The sequence below is a fragment of the Salvia miltiorrhiza genome, unplaced genomic scaffold (genome assembly GCF_028751815.1).
Source record: "Salvia miltiorrhiza cultivar Shanhuang (shh) unplaced genomic scaffold, IMPLAD_Smil_shh fragScaff_scaffold_79, whole genome shotgun sequence".
NCBI classification, from domain to species: Eukaryota; Viridiplantae; Streptophyta; class Magnoliopsida; order Lamiales; family Lamiaceae; genus Salvia; species Salvia miltiorrhiza.
The window spans coordinates 138-14,626 of record NW_026651486.1 but is presented as its reverse complement, the minus strand read 5'-3'; the positions used below and the strand labels follow the sequence as shown (position 1 = coordinate 14,626).

Here is a 14,489-nt window from a genome sequence, read left to right as displayed (position 1 = left end):
GAATTAGGCAAGCTAATTCTGGTTTTGATGATTTTAGTCTAAAATTGATACTTTGTTGATTTTGGTCGAAAAACGACATTTTCAACAAGTGCTCTAATGTTCGGTCCAGTAATTATACTTTTAGCTTATTACTAGTATGACCATTTGTGCGATGCACGACAAACATCGAAATCAACCACATGTTTTAAATAAAAAAATATAAATATTAGATAAATTTTAATTAAATACAAAATATATTTTAAAAATAAATTAAAGATAAATCTCATCAATTACAAATATTAACTTTGTATTATAATGTGTAATGATAATCATAGTTATTAAATAATTTCAAATTTTTTTATAATAAAAATTAACATTACACATTATTATTATAGAGTATTACACGACATATTAAATGAATAAATATTCTCATGGCCTAACATCAATAAAAACAAATTATAAAATTTTAGCGAAGAGAGAGAAAATAAAATATCTTAAAATTTTCATAACTTATTCGTTTTAAATTCATTTTTGATGTTTTTTTTACCATATTAAAAAACCTGTCACAAAATTAAATTTAAGATGCATATTGAATATTTTTTTCATAAATAAAATTTTGTGATGTTTAGAAAGTAATTAAAATTATATAAAAAAAAGAGAAAATATTGAAAAATTTGGTGGAAGAAGAGAGAGAGAAAATAGAGGGAAAAAATGGAGGACAAAACTCCTCTTTTATATATTATATAGATTATCATCAATATTATGGGTAATTCTATTCACAGCCTCTATTTTACTCATTGTAAACCCCCATATAAAATAATAATAATAAATAGTTATAAATTTACTATTTTATCCTATGATTCATAGTCCCAAATTAAATGCTAGTATTATTTTTCATAGTCAAAATGTATATCCCCCAACCATACGTAAACACAACTTACGGTAAAAGCTCTTATGGATTCTTTTGATAGCCAAGCCGTAGATGCCACCTCAATCAATTCATCCAAACTCTTAAATCATGTGGTCGTCGTCGGCATGTTGTATGCAAAATGGCGCGATTACATTGTTTCAATCTAAATCACACTAATTAGCAACTCCCATAATAAATCTTGAAACATGCATATCAAGTGTTGTAGTTGTGATGGTGTGCACAGAGATACGAGCTCCAGAATCCTCAAAAGCAAAAACTCAGAGCACTCAATTTCGAGTTTTTCATCTAGAAAGCAAAGAACATTTGGTGTTGAATCCAGTGGTGTTGTTTCGCATTGCTAAGTGCCTGCCACAAAATGGGAAGAGAATTACTCCACAAATAATCCATTCAATCAAGCCATGCAAGAGCCCTTTTTCGTGCATGATTTTACTTTTTTCAGGTGATGCTAATGACCTTCTAAACATCTCTCTCACTTCACTCAAACAAAGATCCCAGAAATTGGTTTGTTTGTAAAAACATGGATGGAGGAGTTGGTGTGTCGTCGTGGCTTGTTGTTGTTGACAGGAGAAGAGAAGCTGAGCATTGCGGGTGGATTATTAGAGGCCACCTACCTTCTACATATCCTTCTGCACAACCCAAATGTATCACCAACTTTTTGTTTTTCTGCTGTAAAATGCTTGTGATTAGGAAAAAAATAACATTTGATTTGAGGCTACAAATTATAAGCTAAAATAGTAAATTTATAAATATTTATTTTTATTGTTTTATATGAATGGGGGCTATGAAACATTATTAGTTTTATCAGATTCCAATTTTGAATTTTGTTACATTGCATCTAACCAAAATCCATTTCGCAATTCGCATCTCCTTTAATAAACTGACACAGATCCACTTTTCTGCCCAGACAATAAAAGTATACATTTCCAACAGAAACATAGTAAAATGACAAGAAAAAAACTCCATTAATTTATTTAATTACTGAATTTTATATTCAACGATTCAAGAAGATCGCCAGAAACCTCGCATATAAGTGCGCCGTGTCTTGTCCTGACAAATACTACTAGTTTGATTGTGGAGTTAATCTGATATTGAGTAAAGTAATAGAAAAGAAATGTTTGAGAGGAAATCAATTGTTGAGAAGGATGTTTTGTTTGATCTCCTCAACCGCATTGCTCACTGCTTCGTCCGAGCTGCTGGGGTAATTACGCCTATTGCCACATCCACATTTATAGCAACATTAAATTAAATATGTGTATTTTTGGTGCAGATTGGGGCACTTCAAGCTTTATCCAAGGAAGCATATTTCACTGCTCTACAAGGTTGAAACTTTTGCAATTTATTTTTCTACTGTTTTCCCCTTTTTTTAATTTAGATTTCTTAATCACTCTTGTTTTTTAAAGCTTTGATGTATGATCACACACACACACGCACACAAAGCCCCTTTTTCTAATATCTTGACCCAAAAATAAAATAAAACAAATTCCTATCTATATATGAAATTCGAACAATAGGAGTAATTTTTTTTTGCCTCCACCACTGTTCATCAATCATCAGGTTGCAATGGTGACAACGCTGCTTCTCAGAAGAAGGTAAAAAGTTTAGCAGCCCTTAGAGGTACCAAAAGTGATTCAACTTTGGAAATCTAATGCAATCATGTAATGCAGGTATGGTAGCGGGAGTTTATTCGGGGCTCACCTACGGATTGAAAGAGGCTAGGGGCGTCCATGAGTGGGTACCTATAATTATAAAATGGGTAAATATCACTTTATGTCCCAACTCCCGACATATTAGTGTTTTAACTCCTATCATTCAGATAAGTGCATAGAAGTATCCAACGTAATTTTTTTTTCTTATTTTTGTCTCAATTTTTTTTACGGCATCAGAACTGTGACGTGGATCGATGGAAATCCTACAGAAGCTGAAAAGTTAAAAAAAAATTTAAAAATACGCAAAAAAGTCATGTAGAAATCCTATTAGGATTTTCGTCAATCCACGTCATGGTTTGCCGAAATTTTTTTTCGAGACAAAAATAAGAAAAAATTGATACGTTGATTTCCTCTATGCACTTATTCGATCGATTAGGTTGGGATATTAAAGTGATATTTACCCTTATAAAATCCAACCTGTTCTTTTCATTTTATGTAAAAGTTGGAGAGGTTGAGAGGAAACAAGTTTAATTTTGACATATGCAGAAAAACAACGCGTTGGCGGGGGCTCTCACCGGAGGGGCGCTGGCGCTGACTCTGGATCACACCTCCCATGAAAAGATAGTGCAGTGTGTTATAACAGGAGCTGCTTTATCCACTGCTGCAAATATTCTTGCTGGGGTTTTATAGATTAGTCCCTCCATTACTTCTAAAATATTTCAATACATTTTCTACATTCTCACATTTAGGGTTCTCTTTATGTACTTCAAATTTACCTCTACTCTTTTTAACATAATTTGAACAACCAAATAATACAATTTTGTTGTAAGACATGTTTTTTCCCTCCCTGTTATGTATTATCTTATTTGTGTATAATGATTCATAAATTAATAGGTATATTTTGGCAAAACGTTATTCTAGTCGAACGCATATAGTAATAGAAATTATATTTTTATTTATGTGGTTATAATTTTATTTTTTGCTGTATGAGAAATGCTAGAATGAGATATTATTTCTATGTACATATACAAGCAATCTAGATAATACCAAAAAATAGTTAAGAACGAAGAGAGTTAGAATTATCCTCAGGCTATCTATCGTTCGTGATACCCAACTAGGGCATCACTCACTCGCCAATGGTTGGTTATAGATGAGTTACATCTATTTTTTATAAAGGAACAACAAACGTTTTCTTACCAGCTCTATCGGTTGGGGGACACCCCCACACCCCCGCTTTGGTTCTATCGTTCGGGAATCTCACCCGAGATTCCCTCTCTCTTGTACTGTAATACGCTCGTGATACACTTGGGTGCATCACTCGCTGCTGATTGATGAGTTAGAGTTACATTGATTGGAAATCTGAAAACGACCGACCGAAGCGACGATGTCTCCATACTGGGTGCATGTACTTTGACTAGTTGCTTATTACAACTAGTAAAAGTACCCAGGAGGATAATTGGAAGCGAAGGGAGGGAGGAAGAAGCCATCTCCCACGTGCACTGATAAAATTATGTTGCAGATTAACAACGTGGTCCGGGTCTAAGGAAATAGTTATCACGAGAAAGAAGTTATATATAGGGAAAATGAAGAGCTTAAAACAAGAGTTTGAAAGCCCTGTAAGGGCATCAGTCAAGCTCGCCCATAAACTTGCGTTTAAGGGCTCATTAGCTACATAGCTCATAGCTATAGAGAAGGTCGCTCCTTATTCCATTCAAAATTACATAATATCTTCGATGACACGAGCTTTAAGAAATGTTAATTAAGTGAGTGTATTGTGAGTATAGGGTTCATTTTATTATGAGTGAAGTGATGGGTCATGAGTAATTTTTTTCTATAAATAAATTAGGAAATTAGAAATAGTAAATAAAAGTTTGTGATGGAGTTCATGTGAGACGGATTAAAATGACAAATTGTTCATATTATTTGGTGCGAAGAAAGTACTCCCTCCGTCCCCAAAATAAGTTCCTCTTTGGGGACGACACATGTTTTAAGGAAAAGTGGTAAAGTGTATTGATAGTTGAAAAAAATATGTTATAATTAGTATTCGGAGTGATGAAAAGGTGAAAAAGTGTTATAATTAGTATTGGGAGTGGTGAAAAAGTGAAAAGTAAGAATAAATAAAGTATTATTAGTGGTGGGGTAGTTGTCCAAAAATAAAAAGAAAGAAAGAAGAACTTATTTGGGGGACGTCCCAAAAAGGAAAAAGAGCGGAGGGAGTATGTTTTAACCACTTTTTCAAACAAGTGATGTATGTTTGAAATAAAGTATATTTTAAGTACTACTCTCTTCATCCCAATATTCATGACCTGTTTTTCTGTTTAGGTTGTACCAATATTCATCGTCTGTTTTTAAATTGGGATATAATTAGGACGGCGTTAGCATTTAATTAATCCATCTATAAGTACCCACAAACATACTATAACCCTAAAATGAAGCATATCTCTCTCTCTCACTTCACTCTCAGCTCTCTATTATCGCGTCCCTCTGCTTTCCGAAACCCTAAAATTGTGATTTGCCATAGTCGCCGACCGATTCCCCTTGCCGCCATTTGTCCTCTGTGAGACGGAGGTCCTTTGCTGTCGTTTATCCTATGTTGGCCCTTGCCCGCAATGATGAAATTCGATTGGGAAGCTTACTTGAGTGGCGACTTCGTTTCAGACACTGAAGACTCGTTGTTAGATTGGGGCCCAGTGTCAGAGTCAATTTCCATTGGTCAATGCCATTCTTAGAAAACGAAGAGGCGTCCCTCGGCTTGGATGAGATCGAAGCTAGGAGTGGAGATACACGAGGTCGAGCTTCACCCATGGCTCGAACTCCTATCTACCGTTGCTCACAAATCGTTGTGAGGAGCTCCGTTTATCCTTTGGTTACATCTGAAACTCATGTATCTCATGTCTCTAACTCTCTACCATGTTTATTTATGTGTGAGAAATCTTGGGACGATGTTGTGCTATGTGATGGGTTGGTGGCAGATCGGGAACCTCTGCGATTGGTGGCTTACACCCCATCTGAAATGCTATGTTGAAAATCTTGCTGACACCACTTTTTTGGGTGAGATCTTCCCTTATATTGTGTCTAGGGATGTCAATCGGACCAACCCATCAGGTTTTGGGCTAGACCTATTGGGTTATCGGGTTATTCGGGTGCAAGATAATTGGGTTGAAAATTTTTTTGGTTAGAAATTTTCAACCCTAACCCTAAATGTTCGGTTTTGGGCTAGCCCATGGGGCTAGGCGGGCTCAAAATTTTATTTTACAAAATTAATTAGTACTCCCTCCTACCTAATGATAACGTCCCAAATTTCATTTTCTTTATCGGGACTACCCCGTTCCATCAGGCCACCCTCATGTCACTCTCACCTGCAGTGGGCGACCCGATCTCGGAGTGACTCTAGTCCTCCTTATCGGATTCCCACTGCGTATGCTCTTACCACAACGACAATCCAACACACGTATGCTATATTCCAAACCTTTACTTGCAATTCGCATAATTAAACTAGTAATGATAGAAATGTCAATGCGTGTTGTTCCCCTTTTTTTTTGTTGAGAATAATTAATGCGTCCTTCAATAAATCATGAAAGCCTTCCACTCCATTTATATATCTCTCGCTCGACCATTAATTAAGATGGAAGTGGGGATGGATCTCTTTTCTTGCTATGCTCTTCAAAAGAGTCCTTTTTTGCATGCCGCCTCAAAATGCAATCAATAATTACAAAATGTCAATGTATATGCTTCCTTTAATTAATTATTATAAAATATCTCAACCGTCTCTCTCTCCAACATTAAGATAATGGGAGGGGGATGGCACTCTTTTCTTCTAGAAAAATGAATGCATGGTCCAAAACCGTCGGCTCAACCGCATGCAGGTCAACTTTCAAAATCATTGTTTTATTTATTTATTGCCAATAAGTAAAAAATATATAGTTCTAGACTGTCTAATTGGTTATCGGGTTTTGAATAATCCGTTATTCGAACCGAAATTTTCAGGTTTGGGTATCCAATAACTGAATTTTTTGGTTATCGGTTCGGTTTCGGGCATCATTTTTAGAAAAATTTCAGGTATCAGTTAACCCAATAACCGAAACAGGTTAACCGAAATAACCGAAAATTATTTAATATATATATATATATATTTTATATATTTTAATTATTAATTCATTAATTTATTTATTTATTTTTTTAAAAATCGAATCTTAGCTAAAATAAAATTATGATATATTTAAAGTATAAGAATAAGCTTTAGTCTAGTGGATAAGTTGCTTTATCTATTTTTTAGAGACTAAGGTTCAAATCATCTATCTAGCAAATTATTTGAATTTTAATTTTTTAAATGGGTATTTCGGATACCCAAATAACCGAAGCGGTTATTGGGTAACCGAACACCTAAAACGGTTCGGGAACGGTTAGTGAAATATGATAATTTTGGGTTTAGGTAACCGAAAATTCGGGTATGGGTAACCGAACCCGAACCGATCAACAGCCCTATTAATAGTTCCATGCTTTTGCAGGCCCAAATCGCTCCAAAATCTTTCGAGTTTCATTTTACTTATTTTTGTTAACAATTAACATTAACTAAGGGCTCAATATACGAAATTGACCATTTCATTATAATAAACTTGAAATTTATTTATTTAAATAAATAAATTAAAATTTAATACTTTATCCATCCCATAAAAATTTCATAAAAATATGCATTGTATTGGATGATACGGATTTTAAGAAATCATGTAAAGTGTAGTGTGAGTGGAGAACGAGTTACACATTGATTGTGATGTTTAGTGTGAAAATTACTATAAATGAGCTATGCCTGTTTTTATGGGACATACGAAAAAGAAAAACTATGCATATTTTTATGGGACGAAAGTAGTAAATTTTTATGTAAAAAGTCTAAAATATCTTGTCATTAATTTGGAATTTTCGTCAAAACTATCTTCCCAATATTTGAACAATTTTGTTCTTCTTTATTCTTCTTATTCGTGGATGATTCTTCCATTAATCTCGAATTGCCGTTCATCCTTTGTAATCCAAATGCGGAGATATTCAGCTTCATTGGTGGAATGCTATGATTTCAGGCTACGTGCATAGTGATTTGAATTTGGAAGCAATTTTATTGCTTTTTTAGATACTGGAGTTTGGGGAGCGGCCGAATCAATGCGTTTATGTGATTTTCTAAATTTGTAGTTCGTGGGTTTACGTGATTTCTGCGTTTCTTTCATTTTTTTGCTTTTGTAAAATTATATAGATTTTGTTGTTATGTTTTGTAGATTCGTGCATTTCTATTTTGTAAATTTTTGGCATCAAGATTCAAATTCTGAAGCTACGAATATGAATTGTTAATGTTCTTGAATTCACAACTGAATTCGCAGTATTAGTTGTGAATTCGAGTTTTTAAATTCGAATTCACAACCAACACTATTTCTAGTTGTGAATTTAAGCTTTAAAACTCGAATTCACAACTGAATATCTAATGGTAGTGAATTTAAGCTTTAAAATTTAAATTCACTCTTATTTAAGGAGTCCATAATTTTTATTTTTATTATTTGTAAGTGGTAATTTTCAATGCACTCTTAATTGAGTACTCCCTATTTATTTAGACTTGCACTAGGATCAAATAATTAACAATTAGTAAATTAATTAAGTACCCCTATTCATTTAGACTTGCACTTGGCCACTTGGGTCAAATAATTAAATTGACAGATGAATAATTAGAGTTCTAGATTTGAATTAACCGTCTCATAATTTTAATTTTTTTAATAAAACATATAAATTCCATTTCTTTTACTTTCAACATTTTTTAAGGATTTTGATAAGTTTGAATTAGATAACATGTAAAGCATTCCTTCAAATTCCAAATTGATGACTCATTTGTTTTGGAAGATATTAAGATGCAGTTAATGAGGCCATGACATGACATAAATTGGTCATCTTTTGCTTCTTAATTCAATTTAAGTCCAATTTTTTGACTAATAATAATAATATGCATGATTGCCGCTTTAAAACTTCTAATTGTCATTTTCTTTCATTTTTTCTATAATTTTCAAACTCTCTAGTACGTCACCATTGCCGTCGAGCAATGTTTTTTTTTTTGATTTATTTCACGATGCACAACGTATAGATTTTAAACATATTTATACGAATTCTTATGTGATCCTCAGTCCACCAAACATCTTCTTTAAGCGAGTTAACACGAGTTTTTAAGAACAATTAATTATATATTCAATAAGTGAAAATTGTTTTGCATAAACTTAAAAAATAATGATTAAAAAAGTGATGATAGTGATTAATAATCCAATTAAAATAAAAAGTGGAGGATCTATTAGTGACAATGTGTGTAAATATGTGAAAATTGCAAAATTGATAGTGAAGTTAATTTAAAAAATGGATTGGAAAAATGTTTTGTGGAGGAATGAAAATGAATATTAAGAAGATGTTCCATGGACGTGGATAGAGAGAATCTCAACAGCGAATTGTGAAAAATAAAATTAAATTAGAAAAATAAAGTCGCAAATTAAAGCTTAGCATAAAGAATATCATGTTAGGAAAACATGAATAGCCTCCTCTATTTTGAATATAAGATCCCTATTTACAGTTTATTGTCTAAATCTACCAAGACCTATTAACAATGTGCCTTGGCTCAAGCCTCACTAAAATATAATGGAGAAAAGAATTGTATATAAATACAATTCAAGTTACCTGTATTTTTTTATTTTTCAATCCTGATATTGACTTTTAGAACTGGTAAGTGTTTTTCTTGAATCTGGCTTTTGTTTTCAGATTTCACTTTCATCTTCTTCAAATTTACATTTTTATCTTTTACTCTTCCATCAAACCTATGAGAGTGTTAAAAGATTATTGATAAAATAGACTATTTTTAATCGTGATGAGTTTATACATTTGGGCATCAAATAAGTTTCGTGCATCTTTTTGAACTTTCTCTGTTAAAAAATGACCCTTCATTTTATTTACGTTAGAGTGTAAATATATACCTTTTATTTTAAAAAAGGTAGATCTTAGGATTTTAAGATTGAAATGTAATGAAAATAAATAGTCCTACTAATTGTTATAAGTAGTAGGTAAAGTTTAAAAATTGTTATAAGTAGGTACACATTTAAGTATGCAAATTACTTTTTCATTTTTCCTTTATGAGCTGATGTGGAATTAAGCATAATTTTGACTCGATTTCCACCAAAAATAGGCAAAGTAAAATTGTTTATCTGTTTTTATGATGTGTCGTTTTTGATGTTCAAGTCAGTTATAATACAGGGTTAATATGCAAAAACACCGCTAATATTACCACCTCAACTGCACTTAAGCCCCTAACCTAACGTTGATAGCAACTAACACCACAAAGTTCATTAAGTACTACAACTAAATCCATAAGCAAATAATTTCTTTCACGAAATTAAAAAATTCATTTTTTTAGTCTATATAATATATATATAAAAGAGGAGTTTCTCCCTCCATTTTTTCCACCATTTTTTCTCTCTCTTCTCCTATCAATTTTTCATTATTTTTCATCTCTTTTTTCTTTTACAATTTTACTACTTTTCTAAATAATATCAAATTTAATTTATGAAGAAATATTTAATAAGCATCTTATGTTTAAGTTTGTAACAAAATATTTAATTTGATATAAAAATTATTAAAAATATATTTAAAATAAATAAGTTATTAAAATTTTAAAATATTCTATTTTCTTTCTCTTTGTTAAAATTTTACAATTCTTTTATTTATGTCTGTGTATGAAAATATTTATTTATATGAAAAAATTGATGGGAGAAGAGAGAGAAAAAATGGTGGGAAAAAATGGAGGGAGAAAACTTCCCCTTTATATATTATATAAATTTTAAAAAAAATGAATTTCTTAATTTTTTGATAGAAATTTTGTTTATGGGTTTAATTGTAGTACTTAATGAACTTTGGGGTGTTAGTTGCTATCAACGTTATGTTAGGGGCTTAAGTGTAATTGGGGTGGTAACGTTAGGGGTGTTTTTGCATATTAATCCTATAATATATAGTGTGATGTTTTAAATTAGAATGCCAAAAAAACTTCATTTAACTCATATCATTATATATATTAAAATTTAAAAATTTATAATTCTTCTATTTCACAATGATCTCCTCACCAAGATTTCTTTTATCGGTTCCCACCAAACTTCATTAAAAATTACTTATCGTTAATCAAAGTTACTATTGATAAAAAAAAAGAAGCTTGTCAATATGTGTGCATAAACTCGGGAGAGTATCTAATTTACTCTTCACGAATTGTCCTTTTGCATTTATTGCGCCTCATGTTTGAGTTTGACATTGGAATGAAAGCAAATATTTTTGCATTGAACCACCACAATTTCAATAAAAATAAAATACTATGAATTGGCCCTATTTTCAAAGGTCAACTAAATTATGCACATGATTTCACAAATCCATTTTTTATTTCCTTTCAATTTGTGTAGATTAATCAAATAGTCAAAGGAGATCATAAAGCATGCACAAAGACAGATTTTCCAAAGCCTACTCAACTCAGTTGAAATTTGGCAATAGTCAAAGAAAATAAAGGCATCAACCATTTCAAATTAAATAAGTTAGACAAGAACAAGTCAAATTAAATTTACTCTTATAGCATCCTATAAATAAGAGCACACACCACACTTCCAACTTCACCACACTCCCATCCATGGCTTCTCCATCACCACTTCTCCTCCTCCTCCTCCTCCTCATCTTCATCATCTCCGCCGCCGCCATACCCTACCCCAAAGAAGCCCTCCCCACCAAATCCGGCTACCTAACCGTCAACTCGAGCAGCGGCTCCGCCATGTTCTACACATACTACGAAGCCCAAACCCCTCCCCCAAACACACCAATTTCCCAAACCCCAATCTTGATCTGGCTCCAAGGCGGCCCGGGCTGCTCCTCAATGCTCGCCAACTTGTTCGAGCTCGGCCCGTGGCTCGTAAACCAACAAGTCAAGCTGGAGCCCAATCCAAGCTCTTGGAACAAGCTCTTTGGCCTACTTTTCATTGACAACCCCATTGGCACCGGCTTCAGCATAGCTGCTACACCTGATGAAATACCTCGCGACCAAAACGCCGTCGCTAAGCACCTCTTCGACGCGATCACCAAGTTCATATCCCTCGACAAGTCGTTCAAAACCCGGCCCATCTACCTCACCGGAGAGAGCTACGCCGGCAAATACCTCCCGGCATTAGGCTACTACATTCTCAAGAAAAATGCAATATTGCCTCGCGGAGAGAGGCTCAACCTGGCCGGCGTAGCCATCGGAAACGGCCTCACCGACCCGGAGATCCAAGTCCAAGACCACGCCATCACCGCCTTCCATTTCGGACTGATCAACGAGAAGCAAGCAGCCCTTCTGGAAAAGAAGCAGCTACAGACTGTTGCATTGATCAAGAATCGAAAATGGAGCGACGCAGCGGATTCGAGAGCAGATGTGCTGGCGACGCTGACCAACATGACGGGCCTGGCCACGCTCTACAACGTCAGGAGGCTGAGCCCCTACCCGAACAGGGTGGTGGTGAGCTTCCTCAACGACGCCGAGGTGAAGCGGGCGCTGCGCGTGAGAGATAACATGACGTTTGTGCTGTGCAGCAGCGCGGTGGCGGCCGCGCTGCACGAGGACATAATGAAGAGCGTGAGGCCCATGATGGAGTTCGTGGTGAAGAGGACTAAGGTGCTGCTGTATCAGGGGCAGGTCGACCTCAGGGACGGCGTCGTTTCGACGTCGGTCTGGGTGAAGGAGATGAGGTGGGAGGGGATCAAAGGCTTCTTGGAGGCCGAGAGGGAGGTGTGGAGGGTGGGTGGGTTGGTAGCAGGGTATGTGCAGAGGTGGGAGAGATTTAGCAATGTTGTGGTGTTGAATGCAGGGCATCTTGTGCCTACCGATGAGCCTATCAATTCACAAGTTATGATCCAAGATTGGGTGTTGGAGAAGGGCTTGTTTGGTGGTGTTAAGAAAGATTGAGATGGGCTTTGATTGGAACAGTAAATGAAGGGATTTGTTAGTCCATTTTAGGTTATAACTATGTCTATGTGGGAGACATCCATAAGTGGTGGATGTTGGTAGCTAATGTGGAAGACATCAATAAGAAGAGTGAATTTTTCGGCCCGTTTTGTGGGATTTGTTTGTGATGTCAAATTGTATTTTACTTCTTTTTAATTAATGGATTTGCAGTTGTTGAATAGATGTGTAATTTCAGATGGGATCCTCTGTCCCAGAATATTGTGTGTAACACGTGTACCACTCTTTATTTCTTTGTTTTATAAATTATTTTTTATAAAAATAAAAATTATTATTATATTATAAACTCTAATTAGTATTTATCATTGAAAAATTAAAATTTAAAAAATTATATACCCTAACTTTGAATTAATGAACCCAAATAATCTATTATTAATTCAAAAAAATATAAAAAAATAATTATAAACTCTAAATAGATGAGTGGACCCTTGTTAATTATCTTTATATTATATAAAAGCACAATAAATTAAAATTAAATAAAAAATAATTTAAAAGTATAAAAAAATAAAGAATGATACACGTGGTACACACTATATTTTGGGACTGAGGACCCCGTTTGGTGTAATTTTAGTGTGAATAAAGTTGGATGAATATAATGCATGTTTTTGGTGAGAGAGGGGATTGCTTGCTGCTGTACAAGATGGAGAGTGGGTAGTGATTTGCTGCCTCGATCGATATTGAAAATTATGGGCTCGAAATAAATGTATCCGAAAGTAGTGGCGGATGTTAGTAGGTCAAAAATATTGAGTTATTTGACTCATTTGTTTTCACTTGAAATACTACTAGTTTTTGGGATGTATTTACAATTGTTGTTGAAGAGAAATAGTCCGTATTGACATATTTGATTAACTTTATGAAATAAATTTGATAAATTTGTTAATTACAATTTACACATTTAATTATGTACATGTAAATTCTTTTAAAACAACACTATTTTCATTTGAAGTGCCGCCTAAGCAAATCATGCCAATTAGTGTCCGAATTTGGAGTACTAAAAACATTAGGACACTGATATAAACACATGTATACATTAGGCCAAGAAGTGATATTAACCCTTTAGAAAATGTAAATCACTTAGCAGTATGGTATCAATCACTTTTAAAGAAATCTATTTTAGTTCTTTGTGAATTTTATGTTGTCTCAAACGTTAAAAGTCGAAGTAGCTTGAAATTTACACTAATACAAAAACCTAGCTATACATGAGCTTGCAGAGCTACTAATCTTCAATTCATCCTCCTCCTTAAGATGATCTCCACCGAATACGAAGCATCCTAAAATGAGCCTCATCTGTAATAAAAAATTGTGCAACAAAGCATATAGAACAGAAATAGGGTAAAAAAAACAGAGAGAGTAGATATGAAGATTCTTAGGAAAAAATGATTGGCTTTGCATCCGGCAGCGCAACTCTGCTCTCAACATAAGAAAAAATACTCATATATCCAGGATAGTCATAGATCTCAAGTTTCTTCAACTCTTTGGTAATCCAATCATAAACTACCACATGACTCAGGTGATCGCTCATTTTCCTTTCAAGAAAAAGCAATCGACCATTTCTCAACCCCAACGGCCTCTCAACATGTGAAACATTAGCAACCTCATACACTTTACTCCACGACTCTTGTCTTCTCACCCAAACCTCAAACCACTTCGAAACTCCCCATTTCTCATACCCAATAGCACCCAACGACGACTCGTCAAACTTGACAAGGTAGAAATTACAGTCCAAGCCCTCCATGCTTGGTGGCAAACAGAAGGAAGAGAAGCTCTCACTAGCAAACTCAAATGACTCAACACCAACACCAGAATCAAGGCATGCCATCCGGTAATAACTCCCATTAACAAATGCAGAACCCGACTTGGGGCAATTCATGGAACGAGGGCTCGGAATCTCCTTCCA

The 14,489-nt window shown here is 34.4% G+C and overlaps 2 protein-coding genes across 4 annotated transcripts; both read left to right on the top strand.

Annotated features, from left to right (window-relative positions):
* The first annotated feature begins 1,978 nt into the window (after positions 1-1,978).
* Positions 1,979-3,443, top strand: LOC131003150 (outer envelope pore protein 16-2, chloroplastic-like). Of its 3 annotated transcripts, XR_009094554.1 has the most exons (5): positions 1,979-2,108; positions 2,178-2,229; positions 2,465-2,499; positions 2,575-2,642; positions 3,103-3,443. XR_009094554.1 is itself a non-coding variant. In XM_057929635.1 (4 exons), the coding sequence occupies exons 1-4, from the start codon at positions 2,022-2,024 to the stop codon at positions 3,244-3,246; spliced, it is 351 nt and encodes a 116-aa protein (XP_057785618.1). In that variant the 5' UTR covers positions 1,979-2,021; the 3' UTR covers positions 3,247-3,443. The 3 variants fall into 3 exon arrangements, 2 of the variants coding, with proteins under 2 accessions (XP_057785618.1, XP_057785617.1); XM_057929635.1 differs by lacking the exon at positions 2,465-2,499; XM_057929634.1 differs by lacking the exon at positions 2,465-2,499 and having other exon boundaries at positions 2,575-2,663.
* A 7,760-nt stretch (positions 3,444-11,203) lies between these two features.
* LOC131003147 (serine carboxypeptidase-like 50) lies at positions 11,204-12,755 on the top strand. Its single transcript, XM_057929631.1, has one exon. It carries the CDS (start codon positions 11,231-11,233, stop codon positions 12,533-12,535), a length of 1,305 nt encoding a protein of 434 aa, XP_057785614.1. The 5' UTR covers positions 11,204-11,230; the 3' UTR covers positions 12,536-12,755.
* Positions 12,756-14,489: the final 1,734 nt, after the last annotated feature.

Bases quoted from the DNA above. Each gene is read 5' to 3' on its own strand.
- LOC131003150 (XM_057929634.1), top strand. From the start codon at position 2,022: ATGTTTGAGAGGAAATCAATTGTTGAGAAGGATGTTTTGTTTGATCTC. The intron at 2,230-2,574 runs GTTGAAACTTTT...CATGTAATGCAG, and splicing joins ATATTTCACTGCTCTACAAG to GTATGGTAGCGGGAGTTTAT. The intron at 2,664-3,102 runs GTAAATATCACT...TGACATATGCAG, and splicing joins TACCTATAATTATAAAATGG to AAAAACAACGCGTTGGCGGG.
- LOC131003147 (XM_057929631.1), top strand. From the start codon at position 11,231: ATGGCTTCTCCATCACCACTTCTCCTCCTCCTCCTCCTCCTCATCTTC.